Source organism: Oryza brachyantha, chromosome 3, assembly GCF_000231095.2.
Source record: "Oryza brachyantha chromosome 3, ObraRS2, whole genome shotgun sequence".
Lineage (NCBI taxonomy): Eukaryota > Viridiplantae > Streptophyta > Magnoliopsida > Poales > Poaceae > Oryza > Oryza brachyantha.
The window spans coordinates 14,916,288-14,932,482 of record NC_023165.2 but is presented as its reverse complement, the minus strand read 5'-3'; the positions used below and the strand labels follow the sequence as shown (position 1 = coordinate 14,932,482).

Here is a 16,195-nt window from a genome sequence, read left to right as displayed (position 1 = left end):
TCAGGTTTCACCCCCTCCTTTACACCAAGTCGGGCAGTCCCCTCTTGTGCCTTGGTAGATCCGGAAGCAGGAGAAGCCTTCGTTACACCACGATTGCCCGTCCATACTCCATCACGCCTACCCTTGCCTGGGTACGTCGAATAGGGACAAGCTAGATTACGAGTCTCACCGTTGCCCATTCTGGCTTGTGGTTAGTACGTGTAAGACCTTCAGGGCTTCCTGAGAACCGGTCCTTAATTGCCATGGGCACGACTCTCAAAAACATGCGCCCACAGCCCACCATAAGCAATATTTTAGTTGTATTAATCCACCTCGGGAAATTATTAATGATTACAACCATTAAAGGTGTATCAAAGTTTAATCAATAATTAAATAAGAATTGGTGAGCTAGTTGAACTAAGCATGGCTAAGCATTGACTAACCCTAAATCTAGTCAAATTAACCCTGGGATGACAATAATAAATGGGGATCAACGGATATATTGGTAACTGCCCAATAGATAAATAAAGTAAACACATTTGAATACAATGCATGTTTGAATATAAAAGCGGGGGATTTTTATAAACATAGGTTCAATATGATCAAATAAGGGTGCCACTTGCCTTGCTTAGACCCACGAGGAACTTCGGCGACGACTTCGAGAACGAACGGCGCTGCGACGGGGTCAAAACCTACGACAAACAAGGCAAAACAAGAAAAACAGGCTAAAAACTACTGAAACAGAGAAAGAAACTATTATTAATGGATTCTTGGCATTTTTCTGGATTTAATGAAACTTGAATGGACCTAAACGGAGACTAGATGAATTACTTATGAATTTTAGAAGTTGTCTGGGTTTTTTAGCTAAACAGAAAAGTCCTAAATCAATTATTGCGCAATTAATGGGGCTGCTGACGTCAGCGAGGAGAGAGGAGCTGACGGCTGACAGGTGGGGACCACCTGTCGATGAGAGAAGGGGAGAGGGAGAGACTGACACGCGGGCCCGGGGAGGAGAGAGAGGAAGGGGCTGGCGGGGTGGCGACTGACGAGTGGGTCCCGCTCGTCAGCGAGAGAGGAACAGAGAGGAAGGGAGCAGAGCGCGCGGCTCGCGGCACGACGGCGCGGCGGGCGGCGGCCGGCGGACGGCGGCGTGGACCGGCGGGTATGCGGCGGACGGCGGCGACCCAGTGGGTGGCCACGCGAGAGCTGGCGACGGCGCTAGGAGCGGCGACGCCGAAGGGAGAACAGCGGCGGCTCGTGGAGGACGATGACGACGGCGCGACGGGAGGGCGACGACGGCGTCGGCGAGCGCTGGCGCGAGGCGACTGGGAAGGCGGCGATGGCGAAGGTGGTGACGAGGACGGCGACGACGAGTCGACGCGGAGGAGGCAGAGACAGCGATGGGGTGGCGTGGCTCGGAGCGGCGACGATCGGCGGGAGGGAAAGACGGCGACGCAAAGATGACGATTGTGACGAAGTGGGGAACGACGGCGTGGAGACACGGTCGAGAGGGAGAGGGATCGGGGCGGCGCGGCGGTGAGTCAGCCAGCAGCGCGGCGGGCGGAGGAGCTCAGCGACGACGTCGCGAGGGAGAGGGGGATGGGATGCGGCATTCAGCCGGGGAGGCGGCGACGGCGCAGCAACGACGGCGTCGGCGACGACGTCGGGCGGCGACAAGCGGGCGGCGACGGCGACGACGGCGCGACGACGACGACCGGCGTCCGACGACAGCGCGTGGCGCGCGACCGAGCGCGGCGCACGGCGACGACGGCACAGCGGCACGGCGACGGTGGGCGGGCGCGGGAAGCGGCCAGAGGAGCTAGACGGGAGCTCGAGGGAGGAGCGAGGTGGCGTCTGCCAAGCAGCGACGCAGCCTGGCGGCCGAGCGGCGGACGCGACCTGAGCGGCGGCGCACGACGACGGCGCAACCGGAGCAGCAACGACGGCGCGACGAGCGCGGCGGTGCGGCGAATGGCGGAACGAGCGGCCCCGGCGAGGCGGGGACGACGGCAAGCGGAGGGGCGACGGCAACGCCCAAGGCACGCACGCGCACGGCGGCGGTGGCGGCGACCTCGGCGGCATCCTGCGGAGAGGAAACGAGGGGAGGAGGGGAGCGGAGAGGCTCACCGGCGATGGGAACGACGGCGACAGGTCGGCGAGGAGGTGGGACAGGTGGCGACGTCCGATGGCGCGACGGCGACGACCGAGCGATGGGATCGGGGTGGCGGTGGCGAGGTCGGGAGCGGCGGCGACCGAGTGGCGAGAGGATGCGCGGCCGCTGGAGATGCCCGCTGGCGACGACCCGGGCGGTAGCAAGTCGGCGACGGTGAGGCGGAGGTGACGACGCGGCTGGACGGCGACGACGGGCGGCAGAGGGCGCAATCGCACGTCGGCGGCGAACGGCGGGACACAGCGTCGGCTTGGTGGCGGAGGGGAAAATAGCGGCGACGCGGCGGCAGGGAGGGGATTTATAGTGTGGCGGCGCCGGCTAGGGCGGGACGGAGGTTGGAGACCGAGTCGGCGACGCGGCGAACTCGGCGGCGGCGGTTGCGGTGGCGGAGCGGCGGGCGGAGCGGCGGACTCGGCTGGCGTGGCGCGGCGCGGGCGCGAGCTGGGGCGGAGGCGGGGTTTCGGTCGCTGACAGGTGGGCCCCACCTATCAGTGGCGCGAGGGAGGAGGGAGGCGAGACGGACTTCGCCGCGGCGCGGGCGGACGAGCGGGCGAGCTGGGCCGAGGCGGCCCAGGCGGGAGGAGCGCGCGCGCGCGGGGACGGAGCGGAAGGCCGGCTCGGCTGGGCCGGCCGGGCGGGGAGAGGTGGGCCGGCTCGGCTGGGCCGGCCCGGGAAGGAGGAAAAAGAAAAAGAAAAAGGGAGAGGAGGAAAATTGGACTTCGGCCCAATTAGAGAAGGAAGGGAAAAAGAAAGGAGAAAGGAGGGAAAAAGGAAAACCCCACTTTTGCCGAGTTTTAAATTAATTTGTTTGATCAAATTTTATTGTTCTGCAATTTGAATTTAAATCCAGTTAGTCGATTTGGAACCTCGATTTAATTGAATTAGGTTCTTTTAGAGGGATTTTTCCTGAGTTAATTAAACCAATTGTTATTTACGAATTTCTTTTACAATTTTAGGCTTGGGATAAAACTCCGGGCGTGACAATATAGTAGAGTGCCCAAAACTCAGGGGTATACTAATACAAGAGATCGATTAAATTTTCAGAGGTACAGAAGGAATTTTCTTATGATATAAGTACTAGGCCTCCTAGGAGGGGAGTGAATAGGATCGAACCATAGATAACACAAGGCACATCAAGCAAAGTTGTCAGGAAGATATAGCTTTACTGGTCAGCCTATCACCTACAATCGTTGACTACCGCTTCAACCTTCTCGATGACATTAGTTCCAAGGCTAGGTAGACACTCCTTAGATGTTGTACTTTCTGTGATTTCTTTGTCTATAGTCCAGATAAACTAGATTATTTCTTTTACCATTCAGGGACTTGAACCAATATGAATTTACGTGTCACACGTATCTTTTACACATCTCTACGACTACCCACGGCATCATACAACCCTAGGTTTTCTAGATACCGTAGTTGAGTTCTCACTACTTGACAGTGAGAATGAGTTTTGACACTTGAAATGATTGGGGGATAGTGTGTGTAGTTCAAGTCCGATCCTCTATGATATCAACAGTCAAATCAATGATGTTAAATATAAAAAATTGATGCAAGCATTAACGTATATTTGGACAAGCGGGTTGTATTTGATCTAACATACTCTGACATGATATCAAAATAGTAATGTTGTTTTGCCACCGATTCTTTTGCATATATTCTGCTATATTTGTTTGTGCATGGCAAACATGTTCTTCATTGTAGCGTGCATCTTCTAGTTAGTTTCCTTCGGTGTTATTTGCTTATGTCCTATACGCTGACACTGTCCTCCGACCTCCGAAGGGAAAAAGGCAAGAACCAAGAAAATCCATCTTGGTTTAAATAAGAGCTAGCTATTGACACATCCCTTTCTTTGCATCAAGGAGTTTAGCGTGACCATTGCTCAACTTGGTTGTTTTCTAACTAAGTTTTTTTTTATCAGATAATAGTTTACATGATAGAAGGCTGCAAGTCCCTAGCTATATATGTTTGAAACCATGTGTGTATCACTATCTAGCTTGCATCATGTAGGATCAAAACCACGGTGGATTGAGCTGGAGGGCAATGTGCCCGGTCTAAACTTGAAAAAAGTATTTACATTTGAGAGTATCCTGTGTCTGATATTTGAGAATCAGGAGGCAAGAGTTTTGACACTACTGTATCTGTTTCAGACCGTAAGAATATCTATTTTAGATTATAAGATGTTTTAACCTTTTTAAGTTAAACTTATTTAAATTTGATCAAGTTTGTAAAAAAACTTAGCGACATTAATTTGCAACAAAAAATTGTGTTGTTCAAATATACTCGACCCATTCTAAAATATAAACCTTTTTATATTCAAATTTTTATGCCAGAACGTAAGTATTCCTACATTGATTCCTATGACTGTGATCACTTTAATGACTCTCCATGATCAAATCAGAAGCTTGGAAATGGAATCTAAACCATTAAAAATTGAAAAATGGACCGGTCAGTTTACTAAGATGCATGGTATCTTTTGAACATAGTAAGCGCGATTTAGTCTAACTAATCTAGTGGCGTAGACGATGTTGCAATGTTTTTCAATAAACTTGATATCAAATTGAAGAAAAAGCAATTAGCTTAAAAAAATAAATCAAAACATGAAACAAACGGAGTAAAGCCAAACTTAAATTAAAAAACAAAGCACGGACACAGTTAAACCGACTTAATTACGTGTGCCCAGATATTAAACCTCATGCGCTTGAGCAGCATGGCACCACGCATGCAGACTTGGTCAGATGAAGACAGCAACATTCTACCTTCTCCTCTTCCATGTCTTCGCCTTCCTCTCCTCGCCCAGAACCGCCGGACGCGACGCCTCCATCACCGGCAGCCATGATGATCGAGAGCACGCCGTGGCGATCACCGGCCAGCTGCCAGCCGTACCACCGGCGGCGCCGCTGGCCAGCTTCGCGCTCCTCTTCCCCAGCCTCCAGCAGATCCGCGGCTTCTCCGTCGTCGGCGGGCGCATGGCGGCGACGTCCACGAAGGGCGCCGGCGATCGCGGCGGTGTTGTGGTCTGGGGCATCCCTTGGTGGGAGTGGGGCAACCCCGCCGCGCCTTCCGCCCTCCGAGCCGCGCTCTGCCGCCTCTACGCCGAGGCGTACTGCGGGTCGTTCTGCAGCGTCGGGGAGCGGCGGCACCGGCACGTGCTGGTTGACGACATGGCCGGCGGCGACGAGGACGTGCTGCAGAAGTGCAGGGTGAGGTGCGTTGCCGTTGCCGATCTCCCCTGCCACGCTCTTGGTACAGGCGCCGAAACTCCGTATTATTCAGGTATCAACGTACTCTTTGCCGACTGTTCGTTCCATTTCCTGCAATCCTGCGAGGTATACTAAAACTTGCCCCCATCAGCTTTGGTCTAAAATATCTGCACATTGCATGTTGATTACCACATAGAAACTGCTGACTGCATGTATTACGCTGCCATATTTTCTTACTATATAAGAAAACAATCTAGGCCCTTAATTATCATTTGTTTTCTTTTGAAAAAAACATAAATGATATATTTGAAAAGAAAAAATAATTTATGGATAAAACTTGTATGTATGTTCTTAGCGATCTAGACTGAAAAATAAAATGGGATGAAAAAACCTCCAAAATTAACTCAAAATTCAAGGTTAAAAATTGAAATATTAGCTTATAGGCATATGCAGATATAAAAAGTATATATGAAGATGCTAGTATTACTCACGGTACTACTATCAAGGAGCATATTTCAAATATCTGCACTCCTCTTCCCCATCCTACAATAGTATAAAAAAATTACTCCAATATGTTTTACCGATGATCAGTTATGTAGCCATGCTCTTGACCCATCCCCTCGTCTGTAGTCCCCTCCCATTTTATTCCCACACCATGGCATCGTTCTTGTGTTAAAAACAACTTAGTCTCATTTCTTCCACGTAAAAAAGTATATCCCTCTCCTCTCTCAAATCCCATCCCATCGCATCCCATTTTCTCCACACTCCCTTTTCTCTGATAAAAAAATTAATACCTTTTTGTGTAAATAAATTATATGGTGAGGAGAGAGTGGCGAGGATATGTGAGTAATATTTTTATATTATGAGGCTAGAGGGACTATAAGTAACTCTTTTACATTAGGAGGGAGGGAGTGGAGTGGGGTAAATGACTATGAGTAAACATTTACATCAAAAGGTGATATTAGGAGGGGGAGGATTAAGATAGGGGCAAGAGACTATAAGTAACTCTTATACGTTAGAAGGGGATATTAGGAGGGAGAGGAGTGGAGTAAGAGGACATTGGGTAACTCTTTACATCGGAATCAAATACTAGGAGAGTAAGGAGTGGGAGATGGTGAGTTATTATTTTAAATCAGATAATAGAAGAGGAGGGTGTGAGGAGGGGTGGTGACTAATTCTTTTATGTTAGTAGGGGATATTAGGAGAGGAGTGGGCAGGGGAGAGGGAAAGGAGTAATTCTTTAAAGAGAAAATCTAAAAATGTCATTGGTAAACATCTAAGTCTAAGAAATGCTATTAATGAGTGCGAGTTTAGAAAATGCCATCATACAAACAAATTTGTCTGAGAAATGTCATCGCCGTTAGGGTTCCATCCATTTTTGCCATTAAATACATTGTTCACAGTATATAACTTAACGGAGAAATGCTAACGGAACCATAACGGCGATGATATTTTTCAGACAAATTCGTTTGTACAATGACCTTTTCTAGAACTCGCACTCGTTGATGACATTTTTTAGAATTAAGTGTTTATCAATGACATTTGTTAGATTTTCTCTTCTTTAAAGTACAAGAAGCAGTAGAAAAAGGTATGGCTTGGCTGGAATCCTAGTCACATAACCATTGTTTGTTTTGGGTAAAGATAAGAGTAATTCTTTTACACTAGGAAGAGAGCGGGATGGGAGAGAAGGAGAGGGGAAGAGGATGGGAGCTTGTAAGTAGGCTTGGCAATATCCTAGTCGAGACTGGGGAGTGGGGACCTAGCGGGACCTGCACCTATGGGGTTGGTGTCGGTGCTCAACTTTTTCTCGTGGGGCCTTAGATCGGGGCTCTAGAATTTTTGATGACAGGGACGGGGGAGAAAAATCACTCACGGAGAACCCATGGGGCCTCGATTTATGTAGACTTATGAAAATAATGGGGGATTGACACTAAAGTTTATGGGCCTTTGACTCATTTAGCATGTAAATAGTAAACCCTAGAAGACCCTAGCCATAGTCCAATGAACAGAGGCACAACACAGGCGCACAACCAACATCACTACATCTGCACAGCTGCACCCGAACTGTCATTCTCGTCATTGACCCTGCCCGACTGGTGATTGCATAGGCTCTAGCCACCAGCCTCAAGGCATCAGTGTCCCAACCCGCCCCAAGCCTATTTATAAGGCGTGTTGTTTAGGCTAATCAATGCAATAGGTGTTGTATAATAGTTCTCCTATTTTTTGCCATACATTTTTCTCTCTAAATTCCATAAATTTTGAATATAGTTTTTCTATTACTCGCTATGAATATAAACTATTATTCTCAACAACCACACTCAAATATAATGTGTATATAATAACATTGCATTTGATACAACTAAAATACAAAGTCTATGTTGAATGATGTTGTGTTCATGTGTAATTCTTGGATGAAAATAAAGTCATCCGTTCCTTAATCTTAATAAAGTGATAATCAGAGCCTGCATGAATTGAAATTTAGCCCTCGTCACCTTAAGCTTTCACAATTTGTACTTGGCCTTTCATCGATTCGAGATATTATTGATGATTATAAAGGATCTTCACTAATTGTACATAATCCCTTGATGGATGATGATGATAACTTCAATTTGATGGCCTTGATTGATAATGATGATAACTTCAATTTGATGGCCTTGATTGATGATGATGATTATAAGATAGTACTAAAGTTCACATGCATGATTTCTATTTGATGTCCTTTTATGGTTTATTCTATGGATGAGCCTTAGATCATCTAATAAGTCCAACATTATTAACTGTAAACCAAGGAGATAATGGTGTTTTGAAATTAGTGTATAAACTTGTCCTTATAATTAAGTTTTATAAGTTCTAGAATTATCTTCCAAACTTGAAAACTTGTATGAATGTGTGTCAACCTACGATTAACTATGCAAGCTACAATAGTCACCGTTAACCGGTAGTTCGCTGCTATTGTACTAGTGTTTGTTTATATAATAATTAGATTTAACAAATGCTTGACAGCAAACGACTTCAAATGATTGGTTTATATGATTGGATTTGAAATAGTTTATGATATCTTATTTGCATTACTAAATTAAGCCGTAGCGTTAGCATAGGCACAATAGTAGTGATTAAGAGGGTGAGTGTTTATTTGCATCTTGAAGACGGTCTGGACGACAGTGGCTTGGTGCTGCCGTTGAAGATAGACAACCAGAGAAGCCAGTAGATGGCCGCCTGTGGTGATGGGTTTTTGCAGGCAACTTTTGCGCGCTTTAGGCCACTATATAACCACTTCGTAAGCGGACCGAATTTCGGTCCACCTACATAGGAAAAAGCTCTTCGATCAGCTGGGAAAATGGTTTTTCTACGAACGAGCGCACCATAGTGGCAGTGGTCATGCATGGCCTGGAGACACAGACACTTGATCCGATCCAGTGGTGTTGAGCTGAAACGACGAGCAATTTGGCCGATTGAGCTTGGGGATGGCTTGCAAGACGACGATCGATGGCGCATGTACATCTTCTGTTGCTTGAACACGAAGGTAGTGAAGATGAACGACAGAAAAAAACTGCTGGAACTTGATGAAGACGAGGCTGACTTACTGCTACAGCTACATAACAAATTAAGACAATGAGTGATGAGAGACGAGGCTCGTTGGTGGCAAAGCGACTGTCGGTGTGCTAGCGAGAAGTCAGATCGATTTCTAGGGTTTAGAACTTTTTTGCTTTTATAACAACTCACAGAATTTGGGGATTAACTATATACGTTGAGAATGAGATAGGCTCAAGGAGAACATATGCTGAATACAAGGGATAGAAAGACTAACCTATCCCTGCACACTATGACTCTTAATAGTTTGATCAACAATATTTTAGAATAATAAATTTATTTAGCATCGAAGCTATATCATTATTTTATATTTATGGTGGAAAATTCATTACTAATATCTTACGTTCATATCTCGCTTTCATATTTCTTGAAAATATAATGGTTTGGGGGCCATCAAAGGCTTTTTAATGAAAAAAGGTCAAATGAAGTATTTGCAAACATAAAATAATTCATGAATAAATTTTTATATATGTGTTCATAGCGATCTAAAAGCCAAAACTGAAAAATACACTATGATAAAAAAATATCAAAATCAACTTTAAATTTAAGCCTGAAAATTTAAATAATGGCTTATAAGCAAACAAAAGCCAAAACATGGGGGCTGAAAGTTTATATAATCATGGTCAACAATACTAATAGTATTAGCAAACAAAGAGTCCTTTGCACACGGACGGACAAGAAAAATCATCCTAAATTCGTAAGGCCGGTCTCAATGCATAGTTTCATGGCATAGTTACCAAGACTGTAAACTAGGTAACCGAGCTAGATGAGTTTCATCCCCAAACTCTTCTCTCATCTCATGAAACTCACTCATTTAATGACCTTGCTAAGTTAGCAATTTTACTGATATGACATCTTATTTAATATGAATGACACCCCATAAAACGTGTATTGAGACTTGCCTAAGTGAGTTGGCCTCTATGCTTCTTCATCACAGTGTGGTAATATCTAGCAGCCCAATATTTTGTTTTATGTTTATAGTTATTCATATCAAAAAAAATAATTTGTGGGTAAGACTTCTATATATGTGTTTTGTTTGAAATAATTCAAAGTAAATGCTGTAAAATACAGAATATACATCAAAATAAAGATTTAAAATTTATATCTTGACCTACAGCCGTAAGCATAAGTGAAATGATTCTGATTTAGTAGTGATAACCATGTGAAGGGTGTTGCTCGTGGCTGTGCAACTAGAGGCAGCAAATATGCATAGATACTTTTCTTTGTACTCCTTTCATACACATGTTTTCTAATGTTAGTGCTTGTCATGGTACGTACGTATCAGTGATTTTTGACAGGTTGCGATGGCTGGTTATGAATTCATTATCACTACGACCATGGGTCCTACTTGCAACAACTTGGATCATTGTTTATTTTCGTCTGAAATATAGGATGGACAACGAAAGGAGAACTGAAATCCGTAAGTGCATTTTTTAAAAAAAGGAAAAGCCATCAAGAGAATCCTTCTTATTCATTTTTATTCATTTAAGAAAAATGAAGTTTCCATTAATTATTCTGTACTATATATATGTGTTATGCCTATAAGCCAACAAAGTACAAAATTACACTAGTAAAAGTTTCATACATAAGGGCCGAGTTCGTTTGAATGCTGATAAGATAACTTATCTCAGCACGGAAAACGTAAACGTAGTAATAGATTAATACATGATTAATTACTTATTATTTATTAAAAAATATAGAATATATTAATATGATTTTTTAAACAACTTTCATATAGAAAATTTTTATAAAAAATACACCGTTTAGCAGTCCAGAAAACGTGCGCGCGAAAAACGAGGGAGATAAGATAACTAACATGGGGGGCCAAACGCGGCCAAGGTGAATTGAGACAAATACGGAGGAGGTTGCTCACTTGCAGGTTCAAATCCTACCATTGCGCATTCATTTCCTAGGTGACCACAGCTCCTAGTCATTACAACAAAAAATAAAAGAGTTTCATACACATGTAGGAAAGATGAACCAATTAACTTTTGGGGTTTTGCTTCTTTAAACTACACCCAAGTGAATTGCTACCCCCACAGTTCATAGCTACAAGGCAATAGTGCTCTCGTGACTTTGTAAGGCTTGAATCAGTGGCGGATTTAGAAAAGTTTCAGAGCCCAGGCAAATCTCATTATTTAGATACTGTTGCGCATCTGCTTGACGAGCCAATGCAGCCACCTCAGCCCCATATTTTTGCTTATGATTGTTGATAAAACTTGTATAGACATGTTCTTAATGATCTAAATGCAAAGGCTAGCTAGATAATAAATTGTGATAGAAAAAAGACTTAGAAATAAACTTCAAAATCATAAGCATAAGCGAAAAGATAAGAGTTGTACGTCGCTGGGCAGTAGATCCATCCCTGTCATAAGCAGTAGGTGTTACTCAGTTTTGTTATTTTACATATAGATATCAGTGGACATTCTTAATTAGCAGTGAAATTGAATTTTAACATTGCCAACATACAATTACTCCTTCCATCATATATTTTGCAGATTTCAAAAACAGGCCCATTCTTAAAACAGGTAGGTCGATATTAAATAAAACTATCAATGTGATTCTTTTCTTTGTGGTAAAATATATTGTAGATGTTATATAATATTGAGCACAGGTACAATAGAACATCTTTCAGCGGATGAGGTAGTCGATTTACCACGAAGTCGTATTGCTAGCGTTGCTTCCATAGATCTGCCTACAATGGAAAGAGCCACAGGAGGTTTCTCCAAGAGGAATATCATCGGTGAAGGTGGTTTTGCCATTGTTTACAAGGTAAACTTTGTCATGGTTTCATGATAAATTAAACCCCAAAATTAACATCGATCAGTTTCGGTTGAAGTCTTGAGGCTTAGGAAATACTGGTGAACCTTGTGCTTTACTTTGCATATATTTATCTGAATAGGAGAATTATATGGTTCAACAAGACACAATTGACCTTCTGTTGACTACTATTTGGCACTTCACAGGTTGGTAAATCATTATAATATCCACATCACCGAGTTATTTTGAAACAGATAGCACACATGCCTTCTATTGGAATGGATGAATTTTACTGGAGGTTTTTTTTAATGGGAATTGAACATGAGTTTGAATGGAGCCGTAAGATCTAGCAAAGTAACATTTTCAAAATGTAAAATGTTTAGGTTTCGTGCTAAGCAAATTTTATTTTGAGTTTAACCAAGTATATAGTAAAAATATGGGTCCCTCTCCGGTATATTTTATTATTAAGTATTATATAACTAATCTAATCTATTGATTTAAAATGGTATTTTGGTACTTTGTTAATTAATTGATTAATAGTATTTTGTAATTTTATTTTTTTAGCAATAAAGATCACAATAAAAAGGACAATATTACCCCTTTAAATTTTTACTACACCTAATATTGTTGGTAGGATAATTTAATCACAACTGTCCGATAAAAATAGATCAACGGTTTAGAATAAATTCTATTGCCGGTAAAATGCACCGGAGTCGGTCTCTATTTTATAAATAAAATAGTATACACCAGATTAATGTTATTAAATCTCCCATTGAATATACTTTTCTAATATATTTGTTAGGTGTTGAAGATATTGCTATGTTTTCCCATAAACTTTGTCGACATAAAGAAATTTGACTTTCGATAAAACCAAAACACCTTACATTTTGAACAGAGAGAGTAATTTGCAGGTTTAAATAACCAAGTGAACAAAGTAAACTTTCGGCAGCATGGAAGGTATTTATCATAAAAAAAGAGAGTAAAATTTACTCATACAAATTTACATCAAGATTACAGTTTACTCAACTTACGTTAAGGGCTAACAAATTAATTAAGCAGTAGTTTGCCAGTTGAAAGATGTAAGTGATACAACCATGCAAGATGAGACATAGATATTGAAGTTAACTTCACAGCTTGGGAAATCATTATAATATCCACATCGTCGAGTTCTTTTTGAAACAGCTAGAGCACATGCCTTGTATTGGAATGGAGGAATTTTATTGGTGGTTTTTTTAATGGGAATTGACCATTTCTTGTGAAAATATACAAACTTATGAGTTTGAATGAAGGCGTAAGTAATATTTTCAAAATGTAAGATGTTTAGGTTTCGAGCTAAACGAATTTCTTTTGAGTTTAACCATGTATATATAGTAAAAATATAATATCCGTAACACCAAATTAATGTCATTAAATCTCCCGTTAAATATACTTTTATAATATATTTGTTTGGTGATGGAGATGTTGTTGTATTTTTCTACAAATTTTGTCAACATAAAGAAATTTGACTTTGGATAAAACAAAAACACCTTACATTCTGAACAGAGAGAATAATTTACAGGTTCAAATAACTAGGTCTCGTTTGTCACAACTCTAGCTCTCAACTCCAGCTTACATGGAGCCGAAGTTGTGCCAAACAATTTTTTTAGCGGAGTTAGCATAGTTACTCTTAAAAATAAACTATAAGAGTGAAGCTGCGTTTTGGCTACTCCACAGCTCACTCCACGCCAAAAAACCCATTACTCTCAAGTTTTTAGATGTAATTACGCGAAATTACCACTCATCTACCCTAATATGTTCTCCTCCTCTTTTTGTACGATCCTTCCTCTAAGACAAACATAACAACCATACACTTATATGGTTCTAGTTCTAAACAAAAAATAATTAGTATTAGATTATATCCAAAAGAATGTCTTCCATTATGAATAATAAGTTACAAGGGTATTACTGTTAACCTACTTCCTAACCTCTCTTTTAAGAGTTCTAGAGATGACTCATCTAGCTAACCGATTTTAATCTGCTCTCTAGCTCCTACAGGAGTTAGCTCCCAATGGAGTAGGAGTTTGGAGTTAGGAGTTGAAGTTCGAAGCCATATCAAATGGGGCCTAAGTGAACAAATTGAACTTTCTGCAGCATAGAAGTTATTTATCATAGAGAAGAGTATAGTTTACTCTCATACAAATTTACATCAAGATTACAGTTTACTCAACTTAGGTAAGGGCTAACATATTGATTAAGCATTAGTTTGCCAGTTGAAAGATGCAAGTGATACAACCATATAAAATGAGACATAGATATTGAAATTTACTTTCTGTTTAGAAGAGCTTAAGATTATGAGAAACAGCCGGTGAGAAGTCAGCTTGTTAGAATCTAGAAAAGCTGGATTTTCTAGCTTTTGATTTCTAGTTCATTTTCTATATTTTGTAACTTTAGACTATCAGAAACTGAGTGTTGTTTGGGAGAGCTAGCTCCCAAAATAGACACTAATCTCTCAAGTCTACCCAACTATGCAGGGCAAACTACCCCAGAATCATGTCCTCGCAAGGGATTTACATTACCAAAGGAAGATTGCGGTGAAGAGGCTTAAACCATCGGCTCAGTCCACAAAAGGCTTGAATGATTTCACCAGAGAAGTGGAGCTGATGTCCAGGTTTAGACATGGCAACCTCAGCCGGCTCCTCGCCTACTGCACTGAAGGTGACGAGAGAATACTCGTGTATGAGTACATGCCAAAGAGGAGTCTGGATGTCTACATATTCGGTGAGTATGCTATATGTTGTATAGGCAGATTATATTGCAGAGTAATGCAAGCGTTTATTTGTTCCCTCTTTGTTTAATTAATAGGGAAACTAGAGTGCAGCTAGGTTCTATTCATTTGGACCAAGAATAAATTCTGGTCCGTATACTAAATTAATTAAATACTAGCTCATAACCACCTGAAAGAGATACATACAACATCGCCGCGAGAAGCCACGACTCTTTCAAATTGATTGTTTCTTTGGGTGTTATATGATGCTACCTACTGGTGTTCTACCTTGCTTAGAACTAATCTAGATCATTTGTTTTTCTAAATCCAATATATCAGATCTCTATTTATACCACCACATCAACTAGCAGTAATAGAATATATTTTTTAGAACTCTAACGCAGAGGCCAAGATTCTTCTATCCACGGTAATACATGTAGCAAAATACTATGAGAGCACCATAGCCAAGCTCTTGTTTCTTTATTTCATAATGTGCGAAGCTCCTAGAGAGAATATTTTCCATGACACATCTGAAGTCAAACTGTGTGCTGCATTTGACTCACTTGATGAAACTCAAAGATTTGTAAGCCAAAAAGTCCCAACTGTTGCCCAACAATCAACAACAGATATTCTACTAGCAAAGCTTATGAAAAAGAAAATCATGGAGTTCATATTTTTGACAGGTTAGCACAAATTCCCTAGCCCATATATGGGAGATTTTTTTTAAAAAATGTGTATATATATTGGAGAATGTTTCACACCCACAAAACAGGAAGTCTCGTTGTCTAAAAAAACAAAAGAAGATGTCTTAACCAAATCAGCTTTTTAATCTTAAAGAGCTTTTACATGTTACCTCGCAACACCTTCTTGAATAACTGCCACAAGCATCAATATGAGGTTTAAGAACTGATATTATGGTTTCATTGGATGTAATGTCTTTTATTTTATTTAACTAATTTACGGTTCTCAAATAGGTATAATGAGATAGTCCTATAAATATCTTGTAGGGTTAATTTCTGATACTTTACAGTTACTTCTAGGTACATCAAATTAATATTCGAGAATACAATAAAATTATCATTAATAATCCCTGTTTTAGGTCGTAAGATGTTTTAGTATTCACGGTATTTATCTATGAACCAATGTATAAGTTGTATATATACGTTCAGATTTATTAGTATATATTTGAATCAAAACATCTTAGAACTTGAAATGAATGTAATATTACATTTTTATTTCCACCATATAGGACATCGTAGCTAAGAAGGGGGCTGTCCTATTTGAGCTTGCAGAATTATGTGACATAGTACGAAAATGCCTTTAAGCCTTCATGAGTTCTTGTATACCAAAACATTCACCTATAATTTTATAGTTATTTTAATAGGAATATTAATTCATAATATTGCTAGGTACACCAAAACATCGGGCATCTCTAAATTGGGCAAAGAGACTAGAGATTATCCATGGGATGGCCAAAGGTGTCAACTACCTTCATGAAGGATCAAGGGAGATTGTCATTCACAGGGATCTGAAGCCTTCCAATGTGCTCTTGGATGATGAATTCACTCCAAAGATAGCAGACTTTGGCGCAACTAAAACACTTGTTGCTGATGACACTGGATCTCAGACTATAGTTTTTTCACCGTAAGGAAATGTTTTATTGCATAATAAAAGACAAACACATATATACACCCACATATTGCACAAACTAGTAATTATGCACCCTTTAATACCATGATCAGATAGAGA

The 16,195-nt window shown here is 41.5% G+C and overlaps 1 protein-coding gene across 1 annotated transcript; it reads left to right on the top strand.

The window, feature by feature from the left end:
• The first annotated feature begins 4,765 nt into the window (after positions 1-4,765).
• LOC102699491 (cysteine-rich receptor-like protein kinase 41) lies at positions 4,766-16,195 on the top strand. The gene is made up of 5 exons (XM_006651455.3): positions 4,766-5,425; positions 10,229-10,363; positions 11,558-11,715; positions 14,214-14,460; positions 15,856-16,195. The coding sequence occupies exons 1-5, from the start codon at positions 4,888-4,890 to the stop codon at positions 16,092-16,094; spliced, it is 1,317 nt and encodes a 438-aa protein (XP_006651518.2). The 5' UTR covers positions 4,766-4,887; the 3' UTR covers positions 16,095-16,195.